At 43.8% G+C, this 27,953-nt stretch overlaps 1 protein-coding gene across 1 annotated transcript; it reads right to left on the bottom strand.

Moving 5' to 3' along the window:
* Positions 1–1,121: 1,121 nt before the first annotated feature.
* LOC311057831 (uncharacterized protein) lies at positions 1,122–27,953 on the bottom strand. The gene is made up of 6 exons (XM_084074925.1): positions 27,863–27,953; positions 27,612–27,655; positions 7,791–7,881; positions 7,511–7,554; positions 1,320–1,426; positions 1,122–1,196 (listed from the first exon to the last, which is right to left on the bottom strand). Exons 1-5 carry the CDS (start codon positions 27,894–27,896, stop codon positions 1,322–1,324), a joined length of 318 nt encoding a protein of 105 aa, XP_083931051.1. The 5' UTR covers positions 27,897–27,953; the 3' UTR covers positions 1,122–1,196; positions 1,320–1,321.

Below are 27,953 nucleotides of genomic sequence, written 5' to 3'. Positions count from 1 at the left end.
CGTGAAACTTGCTTACACTTGTGCCTTGACTCATGAGGAACACATCTATCGCTTTGACCAGTAAGCTCCGCCCTTAGATTGTCCGCAATTTTGAGCAGTTTGAAAACACTTAAACCCAGGATTTTTCAGCTATTTGCGTGAAACTGTATCATCTGTGTGATCTCCTTTTTCACAGTTACTTGTCTGTTGGGCCAATGGCGTCTCCCTTAAATGAATGCCTCACAATTTCAAGGTCGCCAGTTCAAGCCTCACTTGATGCAGACTTAATTTAAGTTGAATTGCAAACAACATGACTGTATCAATGAATACATGTGCAAATGGTAAAGATAACCTGAAATGCTTATTTGAGAGTACGTTTTTTCAACGTATGACATACTTCATTCTGAAAATAGCTGATCTACAATCTCACAACTTTTCATGGTTTGTGAGCTTGTAGATCGGCTACTTTCACTAGTTTTGGTTCTGAGGAGATGTACAATTTCTTCATTGGTAAATGGTTTGTGAACGAGTGATCTTAGTGTTACTGTAGGTAGTGTTGCAGCCTATTAGTCTGAAGGTTGAGAGTTCGAATCCTGTTAATGGCAGTAGGTTGAGATGTCCAATCAAACCATTATGTTTCCATCTCTCTCTCTCATCAATCTATTGTTTCCATGTCACTCTCTCTCTCTTCAATCTATTCCGTTTCCATGTCTGTCTCTCTCTCTCTCTCTATTCACTGGCCCCGTATTATCGCTGCTTGCAGCTATATTTTTGTAAGTTAGATTACAAGATCTAGACTACCTCTCAGTAATTGGTAACATGTCCCACATTGTTCCACATTTGATTTGTTGGGATCTGGTCACCCTGCTTGGGATTAGACAGCATACTGTTATGGAAGAGATCAAGTTAAATCCAAATTCAGTGATAGTGAAGACAAACCTGCTAATCTAAATCTATAGGAGGAATAACACACAAAACATTGTCTGTCAAAAGAAAACTGTTTATTAATCAAACTATTAATACAATAATTACTAAACAAAATGCAAGAACATCAGTACATATCAGTGGTATAATACATATCGACCATCTCTGACAGCACATGTGTGAGCAAACAGCTAATAGTGAGCGATGTGTGAGCGAACAGCCAAATAGTTTCTCCAGACCAGCCACCCAGGTGAAACTCCTCCCACTAATGACCTCCACTCTGCTGCCACCTCCTGAAAGCGGAGGAGAGCACAACCAATAGGATGAATCAGTATGAGCAGGGGGGAGGGGCATCCATCACACAACCAACACAACCATCAATCAATAATGTAAATGTGGTGATTATAAGGTCATACTCTCATGGGTGATGTGGTACTGTAGATGGTGTTATGACTCCATAGACTTGATTCTGATCCATAGTGGCTGGCTGGAGGCTCTGATAGATGGAGTCTGGACCTGCGGTCTGACAGATAAAGGGGAGGGGAAGAGAACGTCTCATTGGTCTTTGGTACATTTGCAAATATCCATAATAGGCTCTATTCACAGCAGCCATAGTATGAGGACATTAACAGTTGTTACTAATGATACTAATGAAGGCTCTGTTCCATTCTGGTCAAACAGAGTCAGGGCGCTGATATTGTGCATGTTGGCTCACTGGAAACACTCTGTTACACCAGTGGGTCTACAGTTGGGGTCCAGGGACCCTCATGGGCTTCCAAATGGCCCCTTACAGGTGTGTAACTCTGAGAGTGTACAAATGGAACCAAATGGACCCGTTAGGGTCCATTTGGTTCTATTTGTACACTCTCAGAGTTATGGGGGTCCTGGAAACCACTGTGCTACACTAAATGGAACAGAGCCTTCATTAGTATCATTGGTAACACCAGTGAAGGAAGTGATAATATGGCTGCTGTGCATAGAGCCTATTTGTCATCTACATTTAACCCATCCTAACTGTCAGCAGTGAGAAGCCAGTGTCCAGGGAACAGTTAGGAGTTCCCAGAGACTGAGTGAGGTTTGACCAAGAAAAAGCAGCATCAAGCATAAACACATTTCAGACAAAACTACATAAAAAAAAAAAACACAATAGCTACAGTGAAAACAGTATATAGTTTTGTTATTAAAATGTTATTATAGTTTTGATTAGTTTTAGTTAGCCTATATCACGTTTTTTCAGTTTGGTGGTTGAATTCAGTTTAGTTTTAATTCATTTTACAAGTACAATAAGCAGTTTTATTTTTTGGAATTAGCTAGTTTTAGTTTAGTTCTTATTTAGTTTTAGTCTTTGTTTTAGTATTTCAGGTATTAACAGGAACGTCTTGATGTAATAAACAAGTAGGACTAAATTATGCATGACTTCAGATATGATAAAATCATACTAAAACTGTCATAATACCAGAGGCCGTCAATTGGGTATGGCAGGGTATTGCAGCTGCCATACCCTGGCTCGAGGGGGAAAAAAAATCACACCCTGTGTGAAGTGAGTGGTGCCTTAGATGAGCCCCGTATTGACCCCTGTATTGATGTTGTCATCAATGTTTGTCGACAGACATACATACATACATACATACGGACACACGGACAAAGCCAGATATAGGAGTGGTTGGCACCACTCAAAAAAAAAAGTACTTTAAAAGTACTAAAAATAAATACATGAATGTTTCTGTCTATCTGCGTTGGTTATTACGGGGCCAGGCTTCCAGCATGGACCCGTTTTGTTATTGGCATTATTCCATTTCTTCTTCTTCTTCTGCCGTTTTTGCCAGTTCTGGCTGAACCGTGCAGTCGCTTTTTATGAAACTCGGCCATCATGAAAAACTATCAAGAAATAAATCTCACAATCCTTCGTCAAAAGGTGGCGCTATAGCACTCAATTGAAACATTTCTTTGCAACTTTGCAGAAATGTAGTGGGTCATTCCAAATATCACTGAAACAAATCTTATTCCAATTGGTCAAACGGGGGCGCTATAGTAATTTTTTGAAAATGCAAACTTTAAGCAGGCAAAAGTCATGCCTCGTTTGGCCGACAGCCATTAAACCTGCTCACACATGTGCCTTCACTCATGAGGAACACATCTATCACGTTGACCAGTAAGCTCTGCCCTTAGATTGTCCGCAATTTTGAGCAGTTTGAAAAACACTTAATCCCAGGATTTTCTAACTATTTGCGTGAAACTGTATCATCTGTGTGATCTCCTTTTTCACAGGTTCTTGTCTGTTGGTAGCTTCTCGCTTAAATGTGTGCCCCACAACCTGAAGGTCACCAGTTCAAGCCTCACTTGATGCAGACTTCATTAAAGTTGCATTGCAGACAATATGATTGTGTCAATTAATACTCGTGTAATTGTTAAATAACCTGAAATGCTTATTTGAGAGAGTACGTTTTTTCAATGTATGACATACTTCATTGTGAAAATAGCCGATCTACAATCTAACAACAGCTTGTAGATTGGCTACTTTCACTAGTTCGTTCTGAGGAGACAAAAAAACAGACACTGTCAGGGAGGACATAGCTCAATGAGAAGAGAGACAGTCTGTGAGTCCGTGGGTCACTGGTGCGATCCCTGTCCCTGACAATGTATTGAGATGATCATGATTTGGCATTCTTGGGTTTACACATAGTCTTGAGGATAGGCTTAGGCGTTGTTTTACTGAGGTTAGGGTTAGTGAGGGTTTAAAATGCTCATTTGTTAATTGCATGGTCTTCTTTCTCTCAAGTTCAGTCTTCTATGTTTCTATGGCTTATTGTGCATATTTCTTATCATTGCTTCTTTCTAGGGAAGCAGTGATCTAGAGTAGTTAACAAAACAGAGGCCTGGTCCGTCAGGGACGGAAAGAGTTATATATATCAACAGACACCACCAGGGCTATCATATCTCTAGCTCAATGAGAAGAAAGGCAGCCTATGAGTCCGGAGGTCACTAGTTCAACCCCATGTTTTTGCAATGTATGACATACTTCATTCTGAAAATAGCCGATCTACAATCTCAAAACTTTTCAGATAGCAACGTGTTTCTGAGCTTGTAGATCGGCTGCTTTCACTGGTTTCGGTTCCGAGGAGACATACAATTTCTGTATTGGTAAATGGTTTTTGAACGAGTGATCTTAGTGTTAGTGAAACAGGGGTTTGGTTCATGACAGAAGGCAAGAGTTAATTATCTTCAACAGACAACTTCAGCCTGGACAAAGCTATAGCACAATAGGTAGTGTTGCAGCCTGTGAATCCGAAGGTTGAGTGTTCGATTCCTGTTAATGGCAATAGGTTGAGATGGCCAATCAATCCATTCCGTTTCCATCTCTCTCTTCAATCCATTCTGTTTCCATCTCTCTCTTTCTTCAATCTATTCCGTTTCTCTCTCTCTCTCTCTCTCTCTCTCTCTCTCTCTCTCTCTCTCTCTCTCTCTCTCTCTCTCTCTCTCTCTCTCTCTCTCTCTCTCTCTCTCTCTCTCTCTCTCTCTCTCTCTCTCTTCATTCACCAGGTCAGGTCTGTTGGTCCAGCTTACATCTGTGCCTCTCAACCCCAAGGTTGCCAGTTCAAACCTCACTTGATGCAGATTTCCTTTAAATTGCGTTGCACACAACATGATTTTGTCAATTAATGCATATGCAATTTTTAAAGATAACCTGAAATGCTTATTTGAGAGAGTTTGTTTTAGCAATTTCACATACTTCTTTCTGAAAATAGCTGATCTACAATCAAACAACAGCTTGTAGATCGGCAACTTTCGCTAGTTCGTTCTGAGGAGACAAAAACATCTGTATTGCTAAATGGTTTGTGAACCAGTTATCTAGAGTAGTTTAGGACACAGAGGCTTGCATGGTTCCCTAATGGACGAAAATAATTATAGACAGGGGTGCACATAACTTTTTAGGTGTGGTGGTGCCCACCGGATAGTTGACAGTTTTGTCAACGGGGGGGGGGGGGGGGGGGGGGGGGGGTGCAGCTGCGCGAGGGAAAAATAAAAAGAGGGCGCTCTGCTTGCAAATTCCGCCGATTTTCGCCGTTTTTTTTCTCTCATATCGTTTGGTGAAGCCCCCAAGGTTGGTGCCCTGTGCTGCGCTGCTTTTATCCGCCAGATTGGGACGTTCATGAGTCCATGGGTCGCTGGTTCGATCCCTGTCCCCGACAATGTGTTGAGGTGATCATGATTTTCGCATTCTTAGCTTTACACATAGTGTTTCTTGAGGATAGGCTTAGGCGTTATTTTACTGAGGTTAGTGTAAGTGAGGGTTTAAAATGCTCATTTGTTAATTGCATGGTCTTCTTTCTCTCAAGTTCAGTCTTCTATGTTTCTATGGCATATTGTGCATATTACTTATCATTGCTTCTTTCTTTCTTCTCTCTGCAATCCCTGGCCCCGTATTATCGCTGCTTGCAGCTATATTCTGTTATTACATTTCAGTAAAATAACTACCAATGCAAAATGATTGCTTTCACAGGGTATTTCATTCTTCACAACTGCTTGTATCTCCCCTATTCTCCCCTATCTTGTCAAATGGTATATTCCCAGGCCCAGCCTGGGAATCCCAGGTTCAACACAGGTGCAATGCATTATTGTTAATTAGCAAGCAGCATAGGCGCGTTTTTTTCAAATGGCAGACAGGCTGTTTTATTTACTTGTGAACAGTGAGTTAAAATGAAAAGGAAGCAGACCTCTCTGCATGCATTTTTTGGGTAAAAAGACTGACACAGCAACCCCCGCAGCAGACAGACCAGCTGTTGAAGAAAGTGGCGACGTCGGGAGCGACTTTAACGAGCCGCTGGGCTCAGGGAGCAACAACACCACCACCAGCTAAAATAATGATGCTGCTGATGCTAGTGGCGGTGAAATCCAGGCATTCGATTGTACATGCACCCATTTCATGGATTTGATCCGAATGGAGCAATTCGCACAACTGTATTAACAACTTATTGATATGAGTCTTCTCCAGTCCCAGTGTCAAACTGCAAAAGCTTTCCTTGAATTTCAGATGAATGAGGTCGAGGAGAAGAGTGTCGGTTCTCACACAACTCAGCAGTGGTGGAGAAAGTACACAAATGTTTTACTTAAGTAAAAGTATCAATACTGCAATTAAGTGCTCTGTTACAAGTAAAAGTCCGGAAATCAAAATGTACTTGAGTAAAAGTACAAAAGTATTGGTATCAAAATGTACTTAAAGTACCAAAAATATTTGAAAATAGCAGATCTACAAGCTCACAACGCGCCGAGATGTGAGCGAAACCTACCTGAGGACCACCATGGGCGATGACAGACTCTGCCATCTAATGCTAACATCCGTGGAAGCATCCGTTGTGAAATCGCTTGACCCTGATGGACTTATTAATGACTTTGCCAATCTGAGGCTTCGCCGTCACCCACTGATGGATCAATCATCTGTTTTCATCAAGTTCATCTTAAGGTAAGAAAGCCCTTGCCTTGCTCACACCTTTGCTTCCTTTTTGCAGATATACTGTATGTGTGCCAAAAATGTGTATCTGCTTACTTATAAGGCGGCTTACATACTGCTGGCTTATTCTCTTTTTTTTTCTCTCTCATTTTGTATTTGCTGTGTTTGGAGTTAAACTGGTCTGGTCTACTGGTCTGTTCATGCCATACTGTTGTGTTTTGTTGTTGCATAGTAGGCTATAGTCGCTAGTGAATGGAATCAGTCAAATAGATTGCTTTAATATCATTGACATGCAGGCTCTCTCTGTTCTGCTGTGTAACTCGCTCGCTGTCCATGGTGCTGAAAACGAAATTGTGCATGTCAAAGAAAATGACAGTTGATTAGCACATCACATTGTGTAGTTCAGTTTGGGTGTTTAGCCTAATTATTTTAGTGGTTATATTACTGTACAGTTATAAATACTGTACAACTTTGTCTCTCCCCTACCCCCCACACCCCACCCCATACTGTAGCAATTCATAGAAGACAGAAGAAGTGAAGCCGGCACTTAAGCACAGTCGGGGGGAGAGAGAGAGAGAGAGAGCTGTTACTACGCCCCCCCCCCTCCCCCGACAGAATCGTCCGCAAATTAAAAATCATTTATATTATAGGCTATATAATAGGCAGCTTCTGCTTGCAATGATAGGTTAACCTATTAGGTTGTAACCGTTACAATGAATCTTGTGAGTCTTAACATAAATGGCTAATTTGAAACAGTATGCCCTATGTTGTTATTTAACATTTCTAACGCTATTGTATATTTGTCTCATTCTCTTGCATTGTTGGCATGGTATGTGGAAATAGAGGGGCTGAGACTGCATGCATTTGAAAAGGCTCATGTTGTCACACAATACATCTGATGTATGGCTGAAGCATGCATTTAATTTCCTTGTGATTATGGTCTGAATAGAACTTGTTACAACCATGTTACAGTAAGTGTGATGTAGTAGCCTGTGATGCAGGTGTAAGACCATTGTGTTATAGGTATAATGTATAGTTTTCTATGCATTTTGGGAGTGTTTTAGCAGGGTTGACCCCAACATTTTTGCCGCGCGCCCCAGATAGTTAACCCTGCCATACCTTAGCTTTTACTGAACTGACGCCCTGCATAATACTCACCTCTCCATCATCTTCAGTGGGGTTCCTGACACTGAGGATGGACACTGGAAAATATATGCAACACATGGTCACCTGACTGATAATATAAATGTCTTTCTGTGTGATTCCACAGGGAATCCCTGCAGCTTTTGTCCTAATCTGCCACATATTTGTGCTTGCATGAGAGAGAGAGAGAGAGAGAGAGAGAGAGAGAGAGAGAGAGAGAGAGAGAGAGAGAGAGAGAGAGAGAGAGAGAGAGAGAGAGAGAGAGAGAGAGAGAGAGAGAGAGAGAGAGACTCACTTTGTTGTGTTTGTGTTATGACACCATAGACTTGATTCTGATCCATAGTGGCTGGTTGGAGGCTCTGATAGATGGAGTCTGGACCTGTGGTCTGACAAACATAAGGGAGGGAGGAAGAGAAAGTCTCATTGGTCAAGTACATTTGCAGTTTGCACACACCCATAATTTGTCCTTTGCATTTAACCCATCCTAACTATCAGCAGTGGGAAGCTATATCACAGTTAGGGGTTTAGTGTAATGGACGGGATCAAACCAGGAACCACTCTGCTTGCTAGACAGTGAGTATTTTTGCTTCTCATAATAGGCTCTATGCACAGCAGCCATATTATGAAGACATTCACAGGTGTTACCAATGATACTAATGAAGGCTCTGTTCCATTCTGGTCAAACAGAGTCAGGGTGCTGATATCGTGCATGTTGGCTCACAGAGTGTACAAATGGAACCAAATGGACCCTTACGGGTCCATTTGGTTCCATTTGTACACTCTCAGAGTTATGGGGGTCGTAGAAATCACTGTGCTAGACTAAATGGAACAGAGCCTTCATTAGTATCATTGGTAACACCTGTGAAGAAAGTGATAATATGGCTGCTGTGCATAGAGCCTATTTGGTTTCCAGACGTTGTCTTACAGGTCTGGTCTTTCCTCCTGAATGTCATTTGTTCCAGGTTCATTCATAGCAGTATAATGCTTAGTGTAACGAAGACATCCACCAGAAACAGACTGGTTTAGGACCAGTCTGGACCAGAGTTTGATTTCACCTTGATTTAATCAGGATTACACCTTTAAATTTAACATGTCAGCCATTTTCAAAACATGTTTGTATGTCATGCTGCTGTCCTAACGCTAACATTTAAAAAGGTACTTGAGTAACGCTAGTGGCATCATTCTCTTATCTATACACCAGCGCAAAGAACAATGATGAATCATCAGAAGAGTGTAACTCTCTCTCTCTCTCTCTCTATTTGTTGATGACATGTATTAATGTGTTCATATTCTATGCTCTGTTTATGAATGTAATACATAGGACCACAATGGAAGCATTGTGTTATTCTTTTAGCCTGTGTTTTACTGTACTTCCGTGCTGTTTACATGATTGACTGAATAAGGTATGTGAGTGAAACTCACCTTGTGGTTTTCTGATCCTCTTTATGTACAGTAGAACATCAGCACTGCCACCACTATCACTGCTATCACGTTAACAGCCAAACTGACCAGCAAACCTGGAAGACGTACATACTACTGTATGACAAACCAACAGACATCCTCCTTACAAAAGCTTTGCACATTTGATATGTCATATTCATATTTGATACTATTATGAGCCTAAGTGTAGTTACGTATGTGTGTGTGTGTGTGTGTGTGTGTGTGTGTGTGTGTGTGTGTGTGTGTGTGTGTGTGTGTGTGTGTGTGTGTGTGTGTGTGTGTGTGTGTGTGTGTGTGCTTGCGTGCGTGCGTGCGTGCGTGTGTGTGTGTGTGTGTGTTGACTATAGTGATGAGTGGCTGATTGACTACCAGCTGGAGTGACTGAGTGGTGTCTGAACGTGAGTGGTTGGCTAATATGTGGACCCTGGTGGTGATTGGCTCCTGTGACTGTGACAGACTGTGCTCTATAAAGCTAGCTGTCTCCAGTTCTGTCAGCATCTTAGATTTTGGTTAACATGGGTTAGTGTATAGCCCTTGGTACTAAAGTGGTGGGTGGACTTTGTTACTAGTTTGTTCATATTTCTCTTTAGTTATACTAGGTAAGATGTTGTTCCTAGGTAGGTATTATAAAACTAAAATATGACCCGATTCCAGATTTTTATAATAAGGAATTTAAAAGACACACAGATTTCTAGAATTATATTTTATAACAATGATGTAGTAGTCCTTACAGGATATGGAGAATAAAATTCAGAACATAGTGGGGTGGCATAGCACGACATATCAGCCTAATAGGCTCTATGCACACCAGCCATATTGGCAAGAAATTGGGCATCTTCTTACTTCCCTCACAGGTGTTACCAATGATACTAATGAAGGCTCTGTTCCATTCTGGTCAGGGTGCTGATATCGTGCATGTTGGCTCACTAGAAACACTCCATTTTGGTTAAAAAATGGCACCTCATGGTGGGTGTGTAACTCTGAGAGTGTACAAATGGAACCAAATGGACCCGTAACGGCTCTAGCAGTGAATCTCAACCATTTTAATTTCAAGGACCCCCAGTTTGACATGCATTTTATGGACCCCCATTTAATGGCATTGCTATGTCTTGGACCCCAAGTTATATAGTAAAGTCCACGGTACATGCTCCCGTCGCGAACACACACACACACACACACACACACACACACACACACACACACACACACACACACACACACACACACACACAACGGTACATGCTCCCGTCGTCCCGTCACACACACACACACACACACACACACACACACACACACACACACACACACACACACACACACACACACACACACACAACGGTACATGCTCCCGTCGTCCCGTCACACACACACACACACACACACACACACACACACACACACACACACACACACACACACACACACACACACACAACGGTACATGCTCCCGTCGTCCCGTCGCAAACAAACACACACACACACACACACACACACACACACACAGAGATCGTACAGCGCGTTTGTTTAGATCCAAGTGATTATCAATGATAGCGGCTACACCAGGCGCGCGGATACGCGAGTCCCCCATGCGCAGACTTTTGAAATAGGACTGGATCTAAAAGTGCGTATGTGTTGTGCATCGTGTGTGTGAGAAAAGTCTGGTATGTTTCCAGAATGCACTCAGAGTGGGCGGGGTCTATGGTGTGGATGGAAGCAGGCTGAAGTTGCCATGTCGGCTTATTGTAAGCGCTGTAGTGGCAATATTGGTGGTGTTGTGTTTTGGCGTTGGTTGTGAAAGTGCAGGTGGGTGTGGGGACACGTTGTGAGCTTGTAGATCGGCTGTTTTCCAATGCGTGAAGGCGCTTCGTTTGGCCTTCTTTTCATAGACCTCGTTGCTTGTAGGGTTCGTTTGGTTTGGCCTTGTTTACTGCTTGTTTCTCTCGCGAAACCTAGCAACGACGCATGCGCAGTTTGATCAAGAGTCCCCCCAACCAAGACACCACCACCGTGAGGTTACTAGAATTATAGTAGGATTGGTAACACCTGTGAAGGAAGTAAGGATTCATTCCAAATATGGCTGCTGGGCATAGAGCCTATTCTTAATTTTTGTGATTAAAGCGCCAAATTTGGCAGAAGTGTTGATTGATATATTGAGAACAAATCTGGATATTGGGCCATCAAAAAAATGGCGTGGCAGCCATTGTTCAAAATGGCCACCAGCGTTTGATCAAATCTTCCTTGTTTTTGTCCTAGTAGGCTGAAATGTTGCTCAAGTATGTGAATATGAAGGTATATGAAGGTGTCTTCATGCTAATTGCCTAAAAGGGGGTGTTGCAATGGGAGTGGCCTAGATAACTAGGACAAAGATAACTAGGACAAAAACAAGGAAGATTTGATCAACTGCTGGTGGCCATTTTGAAAAATTGCTGCCAAGCCCACCAGGGTGAGAATTTGTGAGGGCCCAATATCCAGATTTGTTCCCAATACATCAATCAACACTTTGGCCAAATGTGTCACTTTAATCACAAAATTGAACAATTTTCGTGCTATGCTGCCCCACTAACACAGTTAAGTTTAACAATTCAACAATTGTAAACATGATGCTCAGTTCATCATTACAGCACAGTAGTTGCAGACTTACCATCTTTAACATCAAGGTGCACTTGTAAATGTTTATCCTTCAAAACTGATCTCTCCAGTCCACATACAGTACATGTATGTATGTTCCAGAGTCTGACTTCTTGAGTTTAGTGATGGACTACACTATCAGAGTTATGTGGTTCCTTGAAATTAAAAAAGTTAGAGAACCACTGTGCTACTATACATGGAACAGAGCCTTCATTAGTATCATCGGTAACACCTGTGAAGGAAGTAAGGAAGAGGCCTGATCCAATTTCTTTCCAATATTGATGCTGTTGCATAGAGCCTATTCAACAAATCTCTGCCTCCTGTATCTCGAGAACCGTTCGAGGGAATGTGGTGGCCGGCATGAATTCAGTCGGATTAGGGCACTCAGGGTACAACAGGTATTGCATTCATAACAGAGGTGCATATGATCCCAATGGGCATCGATACCAACATTGTCGGCCTATTATAGTCTAATAAATGTGAAAACAACTTTTTACAGTGTGCGTGCGACTGCGTGCGTACGTGCGTGCGTGTGAGAGTGTGTCAGTGTTAATTTTGACAGACAATATTGATTCGGTTTCAGTCATAGTCTTTTGAATAACATTTTTAGTTTAATATGCATATTCATATTTTAGTCAACTAAAAGGTTGGCGGGTAGGCCTGTATGGGGTCAGTTGTAATTGAACCTCTTAAACCGCAGCATCCGTCTTCTGCGGAAAGCTTTCGCAGAAAATAGCCGAACAACAAGCTCACAGCGTGGTCGCACTGCGACGTGTTGTGAACTTGTAGATCGGCTATTATCTGCGAAAGCTTTCTCCACAATAACAGAAAACAGAACCTACACTAGTATAGAGTCCTGAGGGACTCGCTCAACCGTATGGGGTTTAAGTGGTTAATGTAAGCTCAGTTGTAACATGGAGTTAGTAAACTCCCCTCCCCCTTGTAACGGTCAGATACTATATATTTGACTGTTACTATTTTTTAAATCACGGGTATTGAATGATCTCTTTAAAGATACAATTGATTATGTTGAGAGCAGTGCACTTCAACAAATAAACAACAAACAAACACAGCCAGAAATAAAGCACGACAGTTTGTGGTCAAGTTAACCCTTTTATCTAAATCAAATGACAGAAAAATCATACAAGCATTGCAAAAGTAGCAGATCGTGAAGCCCGACAGTAAAGTCCGCGTCTCACGCACGCTCGCGCGCACGCGCCTATTGTTCCAGTATAGTTCCTTGTGGCGTCTCCCAAACGCTCCCCCAAAACAGCACGAAAAAAGGTTAATCCAAAAGAAATCCAAAAGCAAAAGTAATCCTCTCCAGAAGCGGAATAATCCCAAGAAACGGCAGATCTCCACGGAGAAAAGAAACGTAAATCCACGCTGGATATAAACACAAAATAAACGGTCTCACCAATAGAAGAATGTCCTCAGCGTTTCTTCCCTTTATCGGTGAGTATTGACAGATAATGTGGCCTTTGCTATTTTCCACTGATAGCTTCGAGGAACAGACAAATAATCAAACTAAACCAGGTCTCCCGTGGACTCCCTGACGGTTTGTCTCTGTCATTTCTTTTTCCCCCCAGGGCCGGCAACTTCCGCACTCTATATGGTGCGTCCGTCATTCACAGACCCATCAATCAATGTCAATCAATCCATCAGAATACATCAAAATGAAAGCATAAACATATAAACCCCCCCAAAACAATAACACAATGAAAACATAAACATCACAAAACGATAGGACCTTACCCTTAAAGGATGGCGTTAATTTAAGGACTATTTTAATTCATAGGCATAAACTTTTAAATGCCATTATAAAACTAAATCCTCTTTTACACATGTGTGGCAGCGCTACATAGACCCCCCCTCCAGCCAGCGGCTTCTAGGGTGAGGTGCCATAGAACTTTTTTATGTTGACCACATTTATTGTGTCCTGTTTATCAGGTGGGTTATTCCATCCTATTCGGTAATTTACCGGCCCCAATTTTCTCAGTATTTTCGCTGGCCCTTCCCACTTCGGCGCAAGCTTAGCTGAGAACTTGTCACTGGCTTTTGAGAGAGGATGCGTCCTGACCCAGACTAGGTCACCCGGCTGGAAGTGCGCATCTTTCCTGCGGGCATTATAAAACCTAGCTTGTCTAGCCTGGTGCACACCCACTCTCCTCCTGACCTCCTCCGCCATCTTCTGCTGTCTCTCCACCAGATCATAAGCGGCTTGCTGTTCAGGAGACGGTGGTTTATTGATCAGCCTCTCCAGTGGTCCTTGGAGCTTCCTGCCCAAGGCAAGCTCAGCAGGGACTTTGCCTGTAGTCTCCTGTTGGGCGGTGTTGAGGGCAAAACGGAATTCCGGTAGCCACTCGTCCCAGGTGTTATGATGCTGGCCGACGAATGATGCAATCATGGTTTTCAGTGTCCGGTTGACACGCTCTGTAAGGTTGGTTTGTGGATGATAACTGGTGGTGAGCTTCTGGACAACACCCCAAGCCTTGCAGAGGTCCATCAGCAAGTTGGCCGTGAATTGTGGTCCTCGGTCCGAAACCAGGTACAATGGCACACCCCAGCGGGTGAAGATTTCCTCCCTGAGGATCTTGATGAGACGAGGTGTTTTGCTGTCTCTCAAGGGGAACATCTCCACCCACTTGGAGTAATAGTCCACCACCACCAGGAGGTAACAGTTGCCGCTTTTGCTCCTTGGGAATGGCCCCATGAGGTCGATTCCCAGCATCACTCCGGGTGCGGTGACTTGGGTGCTCTGCAGTAACCCTGACGGTTTGGTGTTGTCTGCCTTGTACTGCTGACAGGTGGCACAGGTCTTCGTATGATCCCATACGTCTTTGCGGACATTTGCCCACCAAGCCACCTCCAGAACTCTCAACAGGGTCTTCAGCCTGCCCAGATGGCCACCCAAAGGATTGTCATGGAAGTACCGAAGGAATTCTGACACCAGAGACTTAGGAACAACCAACTGCCATTTTTCTCCCTGGTTTTTCACCGGAACTCTTCGGTACAATACCCCTTGGTGTTCAAAGAAGCCGATGCGATCCGGTGGAGATGTTGACTGACCGATGTCCCTCCTCAAGTCACATACTACCTGGTCTTTCTCCTGTGCCTGGGCCAATTCTGCCAACGTGGTCGGTAGGTCAGAGTGGCTTTTGGAGGAGATGACCAGACAGGGTGATGAGTGAATGGAGAGTGGTTCATAAGCTCTGGACAGTGCATCCGGGGCGGCGTTCAGACAACCCTTCCGATAATGAACCTTGAAGGTGAATTGCTGCAAACGGAGTGTCCACCGAGTCAGCCGAGATGTGGTCTTCGGACAGTTGAAAGCCCATGACAGTGCAGCGTGGTCGGTGAAGACATTGAACTCTGGTCCCTCCAGATAGTGCCTCCATTTTTCCACCGCCCAGACCACTGCCAGGCACTCCTTCTCAGAAGTGGAATAGTTCCGTTCTGGACCTCGGAGTCCCCTCGACGCGTAAGATATTACGTGCTCACCATCCTCGGTGATTTGAGAGAGGATGGCTCCGAGACCCACTTCGCTGGCGTCCGTATGTACCTGGAATGGCAGGGCGGTATTGGGTTGAGCCAACACCGGTGTACTCTTCAACGCCTCTTTCAGAGCGTCCAAGCTGTCCTGGCACTCCATGGTCCAGTTCCATTCCACTCCCTTCCTCTTGAGGTTGTTTAGTGGAGCTGCCATGTCCGCAAACCGGGGTATGAATTTGTGATACCATCCCGCAAGCCCCAAGAAACGCTGTACGGCTTTTAGGTCCCGAGGGACAGGGTAGTCCGACACAGCTTGGGTCTTGGATGGATCGACCTCCACACCTCGGTTGGAGACAATGTGTCCCAGAAACTTCAGCTCACGCTTGAAGAAGTGGCACTTTTTCATGTTGAGGCTGAGATTGGCAGCATGCAACTTCTGGAAGACTGATTCCAAGTCTCGAAGATGCTGCTCTTTGGAGCGAGAATACACAATGATGTCATCGATGTACACGAAGCATAGCTTTCCTCTCAACTCCGCCAAGACCCGCTCCATTAAACGTTGAAAGGAGGCTGCAGCGTTCCGCAGACCGAATGGCATGGCCTTAAACTGGAACAGGCCAAGAGATGTTATGAAAGCAGTCTTCGGCTTGCTCTCCTCTGCCATCGCCACCTGCCAGTAACCAGACTGCAAGTCCAAAGAGCTGAACCAGGAGGCACCTTCCAGGGATTCAAGGATGTCGTGAATGATGGGCATCGGATAAGCGTCTGGTAAGGTCTTGGCATTGACCCGCCTATAGTCCACACAAAACCTATAGGATCCATCAGGTTTGTTTACTAGGACCACAGGGGATGACCAAGCTGACTGCGACGGCTCAATGATCCCATCCACGAGCATTCTCTCCACATGGTCTTCGATGACCTTCTTCTTCAGAGGGGAGACACGATAAGCCTTGGATCGCACCGGCACTTCATCCTGCAGGAAGATGGTGTGTTTCTCCACCGATGTCTTCCCCAGTATACTGGAGGTGACGGTGGGCCAGTCTCCCATGAGCTGGTGTAGCTCCTCCGGGCTGTCCGTGTCGTAGGGTGCCACTGACTCTCTCTGGACAGTGGAAGCCCAGCAACTTCTCATCTCCCCTGGTGGTAAGGCGTAGTAGAGGCGAATGCCTGGTTGGTACATGATGGAGGGAGCCTTGTCCCACACGCTGGAGTCGGGGTAGGGTTGGCTTAAGAATGGATAATAGGTGTAACCTTTACCTGATTTCAACCCATATCTCCTCTTAGCCAGATCAAGAATGGCACCAGTTTCAGAAAGGAAGTCCAGCCCAAGGATTAATGGGAACACAAGATGGCGGTCCTGCATCACATGGGTGTCGATAGTGGTTTTCATACCGTGCCAGTCGAAGCAGAGACCTTTCTTTCCCAAAGCGTGGCGAGTTGTCCCATCGGCTAGGACAAATCCTTGTCTTCCTGCCGGTAAGAAGGTTTCATCGGGTAACATGATCCGCTTCCCCAGACTTTCCCTAATCAGCGTGTATGAACTCCCAGTGTCCACAACGGCTTCTACTGATATTCCCTTGATGGTAACCGGGACTAACAGGATCCTGGGTTCTTTCTTTTTGTAGCCCTGGTGTTGTACTACTGAAAGCTCTGCTGTTTTCTGAGACTGCTTCTTCTCCTTCTTTCCCTGTTTTTCGGTACTTGCCTTCACCCTCTGCCAGTACTCCTGGGACCCTGAGAAGTCCTTCTCCACCATGGAACCCACCTTCACCAGCTGGGTCACTGTCGTCACAGTCCCCCTCAGGCAGCCAGCCACTTTTGGGTTGAGATTACTCAGGATGCGTCTCACTATCTCGTCCTCTGGCATGTCTCGCTTCCACTTGAGACATAGTGCACGATAATCATAAGCAAAGTCCCTGAGACATTGTTCTGGTTTCTGCACCATGGCCCTCAATCTCTCCTCTACTTCAGTCATGTAGTCGGAGGGAAGGAAAGCAGACATGAAGGCACTCTTAAATGAGACCCAGTCATGAACTTGGCTTTTTTCAGCCTTCCACCAGCTGAGTGCTGGCCCCTTGAAGACAGAAGACAGTGCTCCTAAGAGTTCCGGGTTGGAGAGGGGTCTGAGCCCAAGGAAGTTCTCACACTCTTCGACAAAGGCAAGGACATCAGAAGTTTCAGTCGTGGCGCCGAATGTAGGAAACTCCAACTTCACGGGAGGTTTGGAGTACGACGGAGAGGAGAGTGAATGTGCACCAGGCAGACTATGGGATCTAGGGGGTGCTATGTAGCTGACATCTGTAGAAACCGCTACATTTCTGGTTCGGTTTGCCACAGGAGTGCTTGTTGGTCTTAAGCCATCAAGCTCCTTCTTCCATTTGTCATCCCTACGTAACATACAGTTCACTGTCTCTCTTTCTAGTCTCTGTATGCTTGCTGCAGTTCCCTCGTCCACCCTGGCTAGGGCAGTGTCAATGGATTTCCTTAGGTGGGTCTCTCTATTCAGGGCACTGTCCACAGAATCTCTGAAATCAGTTTCCAGCTTAACCACCTGTTCCTTCAGAGAATTCACCTCACCTTTAAGTTCCCCATAATCAGCCTTCATAGCATTCACTATGTCTTTAAGCTGCCCAAAATCAGCCTGTGTAGCATACTGTATTCCCTGTCTGTCACCAGTAACATTTAATTCAGCCTCAACCCCAACACCATCACCAACCCCCTCCTCCTCCTCCTCCTCATCATCAACATCATCATCATCATCATCATCATCATCGTTATTTTCAGCAAGTGCTTTAACGTCTTGACCGTCATTTTCTAAGTACAAATCACTCAATAAAGAGGATATTTCATCAGTAGGATTTCTCCTTGTGACGAAAGGTCCTGCGGTGAAATCGGGGTCACCAAATACAGGCATATTTTCATTCACTGGAGTAGATGGAGTATCAATAACCTCGGCTGTATCTACTGGGTGTTCTGCCATATTGTTCAATGTTCAATACAAAACAAACAAAACAAAATCAATTTAAATCATTCCCCGTACGGGCCACCATATGTAACGGTCAGATACTATATATTTGACTGTTACTATTTTTTAAATCACGGGTATTGAATGATCTCTTTAAAGATACAATTGATTATGTTGAGAGCAGTGCACTTCAACAAATAAACAACAAACAAACACAGCCAGAAATAAAGCACGACAGTTTGTGGTCAAGTTAACCCTTTTATCTAAATCAAATGACAGAAAAATCATACAAGCATTGCAAAAGTAGCAGATCGTGAAGCCCGACAGTAAAGTCCGCGTCTCACGCACGCTCGCGCGCACGCGCCTATTGTTCCAGTATAGTTCCTTGTGGCGTCTCCCAAACGCTCCCCCAAAACAGCACGAAAAAAGGTTAATCCAAAAGAAATCCAAAAGCAAAAGTAATCCTCTCCAGAAGCGGAATAATCCCAAGAAACGGCAGATCTCCACGGAGAAAAGAAACGTAAATCCACGCTGGATATAAACACAAAATAAACGGTCTCACCAATAGAAGAATGTCCTCAGCGTTTCTTCCCTTTATCGGTGAGTATTGACAGATAATGTGGCCTTTGCTATTTTCCACTGATAGCTTCGAGGAACAGACAAATAATCAAACTAAACCAGGTCTCCCGTGGACTCCCTGACGGTTTGTCTCTGTCATTTCTTTTTCCCCCCAGGGCCGGCAACTTCCGCACTCTATATGGTGCGTCCGTCATTCACAGACCCATCAATCAATGTCAATCAATCCATCAGAATACATCAAAATGAAAGCATAAACATATAAACCCCCCCAAAACAATAACACAATGAAAACATAAACATCACAAAACGATAGGACCTTACCCTTAAAGGATGGCGTTAATTTAAGGACTATTTTAATTCATAGGCATAAACTTTTAAATGCCATTATAAAACTAAATCCTCTTTTACACATGTGTGGCAGCGCTACACCCTACCTGGTGGTTGTTGGGTGATGGAGGCAGTCGTAGGAACAGGTGGAGGCTTGGTTGGTTGTGTCGGTATATTCACGGCTCCTGGGAAAACGATGTTTAACTTCTTGACTCCATTCCGAGCCACCTGACATGTGAACTTGTTGGTCAGGTCGTGTTGGCTGCTGGTCAGAGTGATAGAACATCCACGAGAGTCTGTTATCAGGGTACCGTCCTTATTCATCCAGCTCAGAGTGTGATTCTAACAGTTCATGTTGGTTCCAAACAGTGTCATTGAACATGTCAGTGTCTGTTCTGTCCCACTGTTTCCTCTGGTGATGTCCAGTACAAACAGAGTTTGTTTATCCTCTATAGTTTTTCTCGTTTTTTTTTTCATTGGTCCATTGTTGACAGGTATATTCACCAACATCTTCAGCTGTGACATTTTTAACAGTCAGAGAGCAGTCAGACTCCAAACTCATTCTGCTTACTTTAGATTGGTGTAGATCATGTGAAGCAGGTTCAATCTCACCATAATCAGCCACAGCAACAGCTCTGTTGACTTTTCCAACATAAAGCCACGTAGTTGACCCACAGTCAGTATATCCATGTAACATGTTAGATGGCAGAGTGACAGTGTCTCCAGATCTACCGTACATGTCGACTCGGTCCTGTAGAGAGTTGTCGACTCCAAACAGCAGAATTAAAACCAGTTGAATCCATTTGATTCCAGACATTCTGATCTGAACTTTATCTATTTTGGTGTCTCTTTGTCTCTGTCTGTCTCTCTGAGCCGTCTCCTGTTTCTGAGTCTGTCTCTGTCTCTCTGTGAGGTCTCTCACACTAAAGGATCCCTTTAATATGAAAAGTGTCAAGTGCCAGTTTGTCAGTATTGAGAGAGGTGGGTGAGGCTGCTACTGTATGTGCGTAGATATGAGCTATGTTTGTAGATATGTGGGTTTATGTGTATGTGCGTAGACACGCATTTGATATGTACATAGATATGGACTATGTTTGTATGTGGTTAGGTACACTGTGCTTTGTGCGTAGATATGTTCCTTATTGCAAGAGGTTTGACTTCCCTTTACTGAAAGCAATGATGGAAGAAGTACTCATTTTTTTTTTTACTTAAGCAAAAGTATCAATACCCTATTCTAAATAGTCTGTTACAAGTACAATTTCGGTATTCAAAATTGACGTGAGTAAAAGTACAAAAGTATTGGCATCAAAATGTACTTGAAGTACCAAAAGTAAAAGTAGTCATTATGCAAAAGGTCCCATTTCACAAGTTTTCAAAATGTATAAAATGCATAAGAATCCTTTGAAAACAGCAGATCTACAAGCTCACTACGTTGTGAGCTTGTAGATCTGCTATTTTCAAATTGCCAAAATGGTTTTGTAATGATAATCAAAATCTACAAAGTAACTAAAGTTTTCAAATAATTGTAGTGGAATAAAACTCAAATCGTTGCTTCTGGGGGTCCCTGGCACAAAGTATTTTCAGATGGGGGTCCCACTGCCAAATGTATATCATTGAAAAGGGTTGAAAACCACTGACCGATATGGTTTGTATGCTGCATGCTCTCATGAGCCTTTTTGTTATGTTTCTGATGGGGAGCCAGGAAAAGAGAAGGATAAAGTAGGCTCTCAGCACACACTGAAACAGTGTGGAGTGATTTACACAATGCAACAAAACATCTCTCCTGGACTGGAACCTTGACGTGGTGGAGAGGCTTGCGTACTCCAGTGAACCTGAGAGCTATGCCGGAGGGGGCTTATACCCCTGGTAGGTTCAACCAAACCGGACAGGTCAAGGGTGAGGAGGCAGACGAAGCAGTCCCTGGTCCTCCAGGTTGGGGGTTGGGCGTGGGGTTAACTTCCCCATCCTGTAAAAAAGCGGTAGTTACAGAAACGATGACAAATGAAAACCAAATCACACGCCTGGTTGAGGAAGGCGCCCCAGTGGTGGGGACTATGACGCGTCCCAGCCAAACCCGCAAGGACGCTGGGAAGCCGACACACCTTTTGACGCCAAGAAAATCCATTCCTATGGGGACATGGAACATCAGAACCATGTTCCAGGCTGGCAAGGCTGCAACAGTCGCCAAAGAAATGGAGCGCTACAATCTCTCAATCCTTGGCCTGGCAGAAACGAGATGGACACAGTCGGGGGAGGTCAAATTGGCCAGTGGGCAGTCCATTATCTATTCTGGACATGAAGAGGAGGGAGCGATTCATACAGAGGGAGTGGCCATCATGGCCGACGAAGGACGCTAGAAAGGCTCTAACTGCATGGAAACCCATCAATTCTCGCATCATCTCCGCAACCTTCAACACCAACAACAGGAGAGTGAAAGCCCACATAAATCCAGTGTTATGCACCCACCAACGACGCAGATGACGAGGTCAAGGCCAGGTTTTATGACAGCTTAAACCACCTACTCAATAGTATAGGAGCCAGAGACCTCGTTATCCTGATGGGGGACTTTAACGCCAAGATTGGAGGCCAGAACGAGGGATACGAGGCAGTGATGGGGAAACATGGAGTGGGGAGAATGAATGAGAATGGCGAGATGTTTGTGGAGACCTGTGCCAACAATAATCTAGTCATTGGGGGTAGTGTATTCCCCCATAAGACAATCCACAAAACAACTTGGGTGTCACCAGATCATGTCACAGAAAACCAAATTGACCACATCTGTGTCAGCAAAAAGTTCAGAAGAGCCATGGAAGATGTTAGGACAAGAAGGGGGCAGATGCAGCCGCAGATCACCATCTCCTGGTAGGGAAATTTAAGCTAAGGTTGAAGAGACATCACCGGGCCAAAGGTCAAAGAGCAAAATACAACACTGAATATCTCAGTAATGCTCAGGTGACGAAGCAGTTCAAGGATATCCTCGTAGGGAAAAACACAGAGCTACAGTTAGGAAAGATGGTAGGATGGACAATAAATGAAGAGAGGGAGCACGTAAAAGCTGCTTGGAGCTCAACATGTGACGAGGCCTTGGGGAGAAGATCCCAAAAACACAAGGAATGGATAACACCAGAAACCCTCAACATAATCCAACAGAGGAGAGAGTTGAAAGATAAATTGAACAAATCAAGAACAAGAGCAGAAAAAGCCTTGGCACAAAAGGAGTACAGCAGGTGCCATAAAGAAGTGCGACAGAGCATCAGGACGGACAAGAGAACACAGGTAGAGAGGCTAGCTAAGGAGGCAGAACTTGCGGCAGCTCAAAAGAACATGAAGGAATTGTATAACATCACAAGAAAGCTGTCTGGGACGTATCGAAATAGCAACAAACCAATCGCAGACAAGAATGGCCAACTGCTTTCAACCCCGGAAGAACAGCTCGAAAGATGGGTAGAGCACTTCAAAGAGGTTCTGAACAGGCCAACACCAGCAGAACAGCCATATATTCCTAAGGCCAGGATACCACTAAAAATCAAGTGTGACAGACCAACAAAAACTGAAATAAAAGCTGCAATCAAGCAACAGAAAACCGGCAAGGCTGCTGGCCCTGACAATATCCCACCTAAAGCCCTTAAAGTGGACATAAACACATCTACAGACATGCTCTACAGCCTCTTTAGGAGAATTTGGGATGAGGAAAAGACACCCACAGAATGGGCAGAGGGACACATAGTGAAACTGCCAAAGAAAGGTGACCTAAGGAAATGCAACAACTACCGAGGGATCACCTTACTTTCTGTGCCCAGTAAGATCTTCAATCGGGTCATCCTTAACCGTCTCCAGGAAGCTGTAGACAATAGGCTCCGGGACCAGCAAGCAGGTTTCAGGAAAGATCGCTCATGCACAGACCACATAGCCACACTACGCATCATCATTGAACAGTCTATTGAATGGAACACGTCCTTGTACATCAACTTCATTGACTTTGAAAAAGCTTTTGATAGTTTAGATAGGGCAACACTATGGCAACTAATGGACAACTACGGAATCCCCACCAAGATCATAAACCTCATTAAGAATTCATACGACGGAACCTCATGCAAAGTCATGCATGCAGGCCAGCTTTCCCAGAGCTTCGATGTCAAGACGGGCGTCAAGCAGGGATGCCTACTTTCACCATTCCTGTTCCTCCTGGCAATTGACTGGGTCATGAGGGAAACAACTGAGGGGCGGAGAAATGGAATTCAGTGGACAATGTGGGAGCAGCTGGATGATCTTGATTTTGCGGATGACATAGTTCTCCTTTCACATACACAAGCACAAATGCAAGAGAAAACAGACAGACTCTCACAAACTGCAATAAAACTCGGTCTCACTCCCAATATAGCAAAGACACAGGTGATCAAGATCCACGCCAAAACCATCAACCCTATCCTTATGAACGGCACTGCCCTAGAGGAGGTAGAAGCTTTCACCTACCTCGGCAGTGTTGTGGACACCACCGGAGGGACAGATGTTGACATAAGAAGCAGAATAAAGAAGGCTAGAGTGGTATTTAACATGCTCAGGAAGATCTGGAGCTCAAAGAATATCTCCATCAACACCAAAATGTGCATCTTTAACTCCAGTGTGAAACAGGTGATGCTGTATGGATCTGAGACTTGGAGAACAACAAAAAACACAACACACAGGCTACAAACATTCATTAACACCTGTCTCAGGAGAATCCTACACATCTGGTGGAGGGATAAAGTAAGCAATGTGGACCTGTGGAAAAGAACAAGTCAGGATCCCATTGAATTACAAATCCGAAAGAGAAAGTGGAGTTGGATTGGCCACACCCTCAGAAAACCTGCTACAAACATCACCCGACAAGCCCTGAAGTGGAACCCCCAGGGGAAAAGGAAACGAGGTCGCCCCAGGAACAGTTGGAGAAGAAGTGTTGAGGCTGAAATATCAGAGAGTGGGCTCAACTGGGGAGATCTAGAGAGAACCGCTAAAAACCGAGTGAAATGGAGGACATTTGTCAACGGCCTATGCACCCTGGAGGAGCAAAGGGCTTAAGTCAAGTAAGTCAAACCAAACTGTGTGATTTCAGTGTTGTTTATCTTGTGAATGTTGTGATAACTCTTTTCTCTTTTTTTTGTTTAACCTTTTATTTCAACGGTATAAAACCACATGGACACTAAAGTCTCTTTTACTTGTGTGAACTGGCCAAGAGTCATACTGTACATATTACCAGCAATAACAAACACAGGACAAGACAACGAGCTGCAGGTGACTTGTCCAGTTCTGGAAGGAGAGGATGTGTGCCTTCCTCATGCTATGAATGAGGTCTAAAAGTCTAAATGTCTTCACATCATTAAACTCCATCCTCGTCCTGTGACCTTTAATGCAAACATGGTCACGTTCACACAGACACACTCATTGGTGGTTAGCTTCATTTCATGTCTCTGTCATAACAGAACTCTAAGACTCTTTAGAGTCACACTCTAGGAAAAGTGTGAACCCTCATTTGAATAGAGTGAGGCCTGCTTTTACAAAATAATCGCCGGCACACAATTAACACAAATAATGTTCCTTACTGACTGATAGTATGTATTTTTAGATCTGTTAATAACTGGATCCTGTGTTTAGAACACATTGAATGATGAACTTCAGATAACATTAAAGTGCTACTAAATAGGCAGGTAACCTGTCTTTGTGTTGAGCTTGTACGAACTGTCGTCACTTCCGGTTATGGTTTTGAAGAGTGGCCTTCTTGGAAATGACATTTCCTCCTTCTGTTGAGATGCAACAACTTTATCAAACCTATCACTGGTGTATACTATATGAATGCACTTAAAAAAATACCGTAATAATAATAATAAGACTGTAATTTCCATCAACATTCATGCAATTTCATCCATTTTGTAAATGTGTCTGTGTTAATGCACGCTTTTCTATTTTTCCATTAGTATCCATATATGTGTGCATGCATACAGTGGATGTTTGCCTGTGTGTGTGTGTGTGTGTGTGTGTGTGTGTGTGTGTGCGTGTGCGTGTGCGTGTGCGTGTGTGTGCGTGCGTGCGTGATGTTTGGTATAGCAGTGTTGTTGACTGGTTCTGTTGCAGTCGATGTCCTCACAGGAATATTGAGGAACTTCAGTGAGAGAATTATGCTGGTTGGGATTAGGGTAACCAGGCATCCCACTTTATATGGGTCTGGAAAGCATATGTATATATGCCCCCACCAGGAGGACGCAGCGCCTCCGTTATACTCCTCCCTGCTGACAGGCGCTGCCCCACGCACAGCGTACATGTTGTGATAAAGATCACAACATGTGACCCCCGACCGGTTTACCTCCACCGCAAACAAGCCAATTGTGTTCGTATCGATGCTATCGATGTATAATTGTTTTTACAATTTATATTTACTGAAAAGATGTTATATTCATGTTAATGTGTATTTTCAGACATATTTAAAATGTTGAAAAATATAACTTTTTTTTTGGCTGTGACTTACTCAAGGGGTAATGGAATGCCTGTTAAATACATATAATTCAGCATAATCTACATGTATTAAATGCATTTATAGAATGTATATCGCCATTTGTGTTGACTGATTTAATAAAGGTTATTTGATGTAAATATATTACTTTTCTTACTGGAATGTTGCATTCAAATAAAATATATGTGTTAAGTTCTTCACATGCTAAAGGCCTAACCTGTAACCTGCATAGACAGGTTTCCTGTTAGTAAACATGAGAGGATATGACCGTGCAGATCCGGGGGTAGCCTATAGAGGGCGCCATTACCCGCAGCAGCTCTGGTCAAATGTCCATTCATAAAATAAATGATCTTCACCGGGTTTAATGAAAGTAGATTAAATTATGCAGTTTGTAATACCTTGTTTACTCAATAAAAATGATTTGTCGGAAGTTGGATCTGTTTGTATATAATAGCAGCATTATGCCTATTATGCCTATAATAGCAGAATTATGGCTATCTAACTCCCGAACATAACAACAGAGTGAACGGCGCAACAATTCGTTTTCCCCGAGCATGCGCAGATTGCGCATTCTGCTCTGTGATGACGTCGCGCGGAAATCCGTCTATAGTCTGTTGTCTGCTACTGAGTCAACCAGGAGGCCAAACATAGAGATAATACATGCTAAGCGGCAAAGTATACATGTTTATTTTGCTAGTTAGATTACAAGATCTGGACTACCTCTCAGTAATTGGTAACATGTCCCACATTTGATTTGTTGGGATCTGGTCACCCTGCTTGGGATTAGATAGCATACTGTTATGGAAGAGATCAAGTTAAATCCAAATTCAGTGATAGTGAAGACAAACCTGCTAATCTAAATCTATAGGAGGAATAACACACAAAACATTGTCTGTCAAAAGAAAACTGTTTATTAATCAAACTATTAATACAATAATTACTAAACAAATGCAAGAACATCAGTACATATCAGTGATATAATACATATCGACCATCTCTGACAGCACATGTGTGAGCAAACAGCTGAATAGTGAGCGATGTGTGAGCGAACAGCTAAATAGTGAGCGATGTGTGAGCGAACAGCTAAATAGTGAGCGATGTGTGAGCGAACAGCTAAATAGTTTCTCCAGACCAGCCCCCCAGGTGAAACTCCTCCCACTAATGACCTCCACTCTGCTGCCACTTCCTGAAAGGGGAGGAGAGCACAACCAATAGGATGCATCAGTATGAGCAGGGGGGAGGGGCATCACACAACCAACACAACCATCAATCAATAATGTAAATGTGGTGATTATAAGGTCATACTCTCATGGGTGATGTGGTACTGTAGATGGTGTTATGACTCCATAGACTTGATTCTGATCCATAGTGGCTGGTTGGAGGCTCTGATAGATGGAGTCTGGACCTGCGGTCTGACAGATAAAGGGCAGGGGGAGAGAAAGTCTCATTGGTCTTTGGTACATTTGCAAATATCCATAATAGGCTCTATTCACAGCAGCCATATTATGATGACATTAACAGGTGTTACTAATGATGCTAATGAAGGCTCTGTTCCATTCTGGTCAAACAGAGTCAGGGTGCTGATATTGTGCATGTTGGCCCACTGGAAACACTCTATTACACCAGTGGGTCTACAGTTGGGGTCCAGGGACCCTCATGGGCTTCCAAATGGCCCCTTACAGGTGTGTAACTCTGAGAGTGTACAAATGGAACCAAATGGTTCCATTTGTACACTCTCAGAGTTATGGGGGTCGTGGAAACCACTGTGCTAGACTAAATGAAACAGAGCCTTCATTAGTATCATTGGTAACACCTGTGAAGGAAGTGATAATATGGCTGCTGTGCATACAGCCTATTTGGTTTCCAGACGTTGTCTTACAGGTCTGGTCTTTCCTCCTGAATGTCATTTGTCCCAGGTTCATTCATAGCAGTATAATTCTTAGTTTAACTAAGACATCCACCAGAAACAGACTGGTTTAGGACCAGTCAGTCAGAGTTTGATTTCACCTTGATTTAATCAGGATTTCACCTTTAGATTTAACATGTCAGCCATTTTCAAAACATGTTTGTACGCGTCCTGCTGCTGTCCTAACGCTAACATTTAAAAAGGTACTTGAGTAATGCTAGTGGCATCATTCTCTTATTTATACACCAGCGCAAAGAACAATGATGAATCATCAGAAGAGTGTCATAATACTCACCCCTCCATCATCTCCAGTGGGGTTCCTGGCACTGAGGATGACCACTAGAAAAAATGAAACGCATGCTTAACTCACTCTCTCTATTTGTTGATGACATGTATTAATGTGTTCATATTCTATGCTCTGTTTATGAATGTAATACGATAATAGGTCCACAATGGAAGCATTGTGTTATTCTTCTAGCCTGTGTTTTACTGTACTTCCGTGCTGCTTACATGATTGACTGAATAAGGTATGTGAGTGAGACTCACCTTGTGGTTTTCTGATCCTCTTTATGTAGAACATCAGCACTGCCACCACTATCACTGCTATCACGTTAACAGCCAAACTGACCAGCAAACC

This window comes from Gymnoscopelus microlampas (assembly GCF_963454915.1).
Source record: "Gymnoscopelus microlampas genome assembly, chromosome: 12".
NCBI classification, from domain to species: domain Eukaryota; kingdom Metazoa; phylum Chordata; class Actinopteri; order Myctophiformes; family Myctophidae; genus Gymnoscopelus; species Gymnoscopelus microlampas.
The sequence above is the reverse complement of the archived record's forward strand: the minus strand, read 5'-3'. Positions and strand labels throughout refer to the sequence as shown.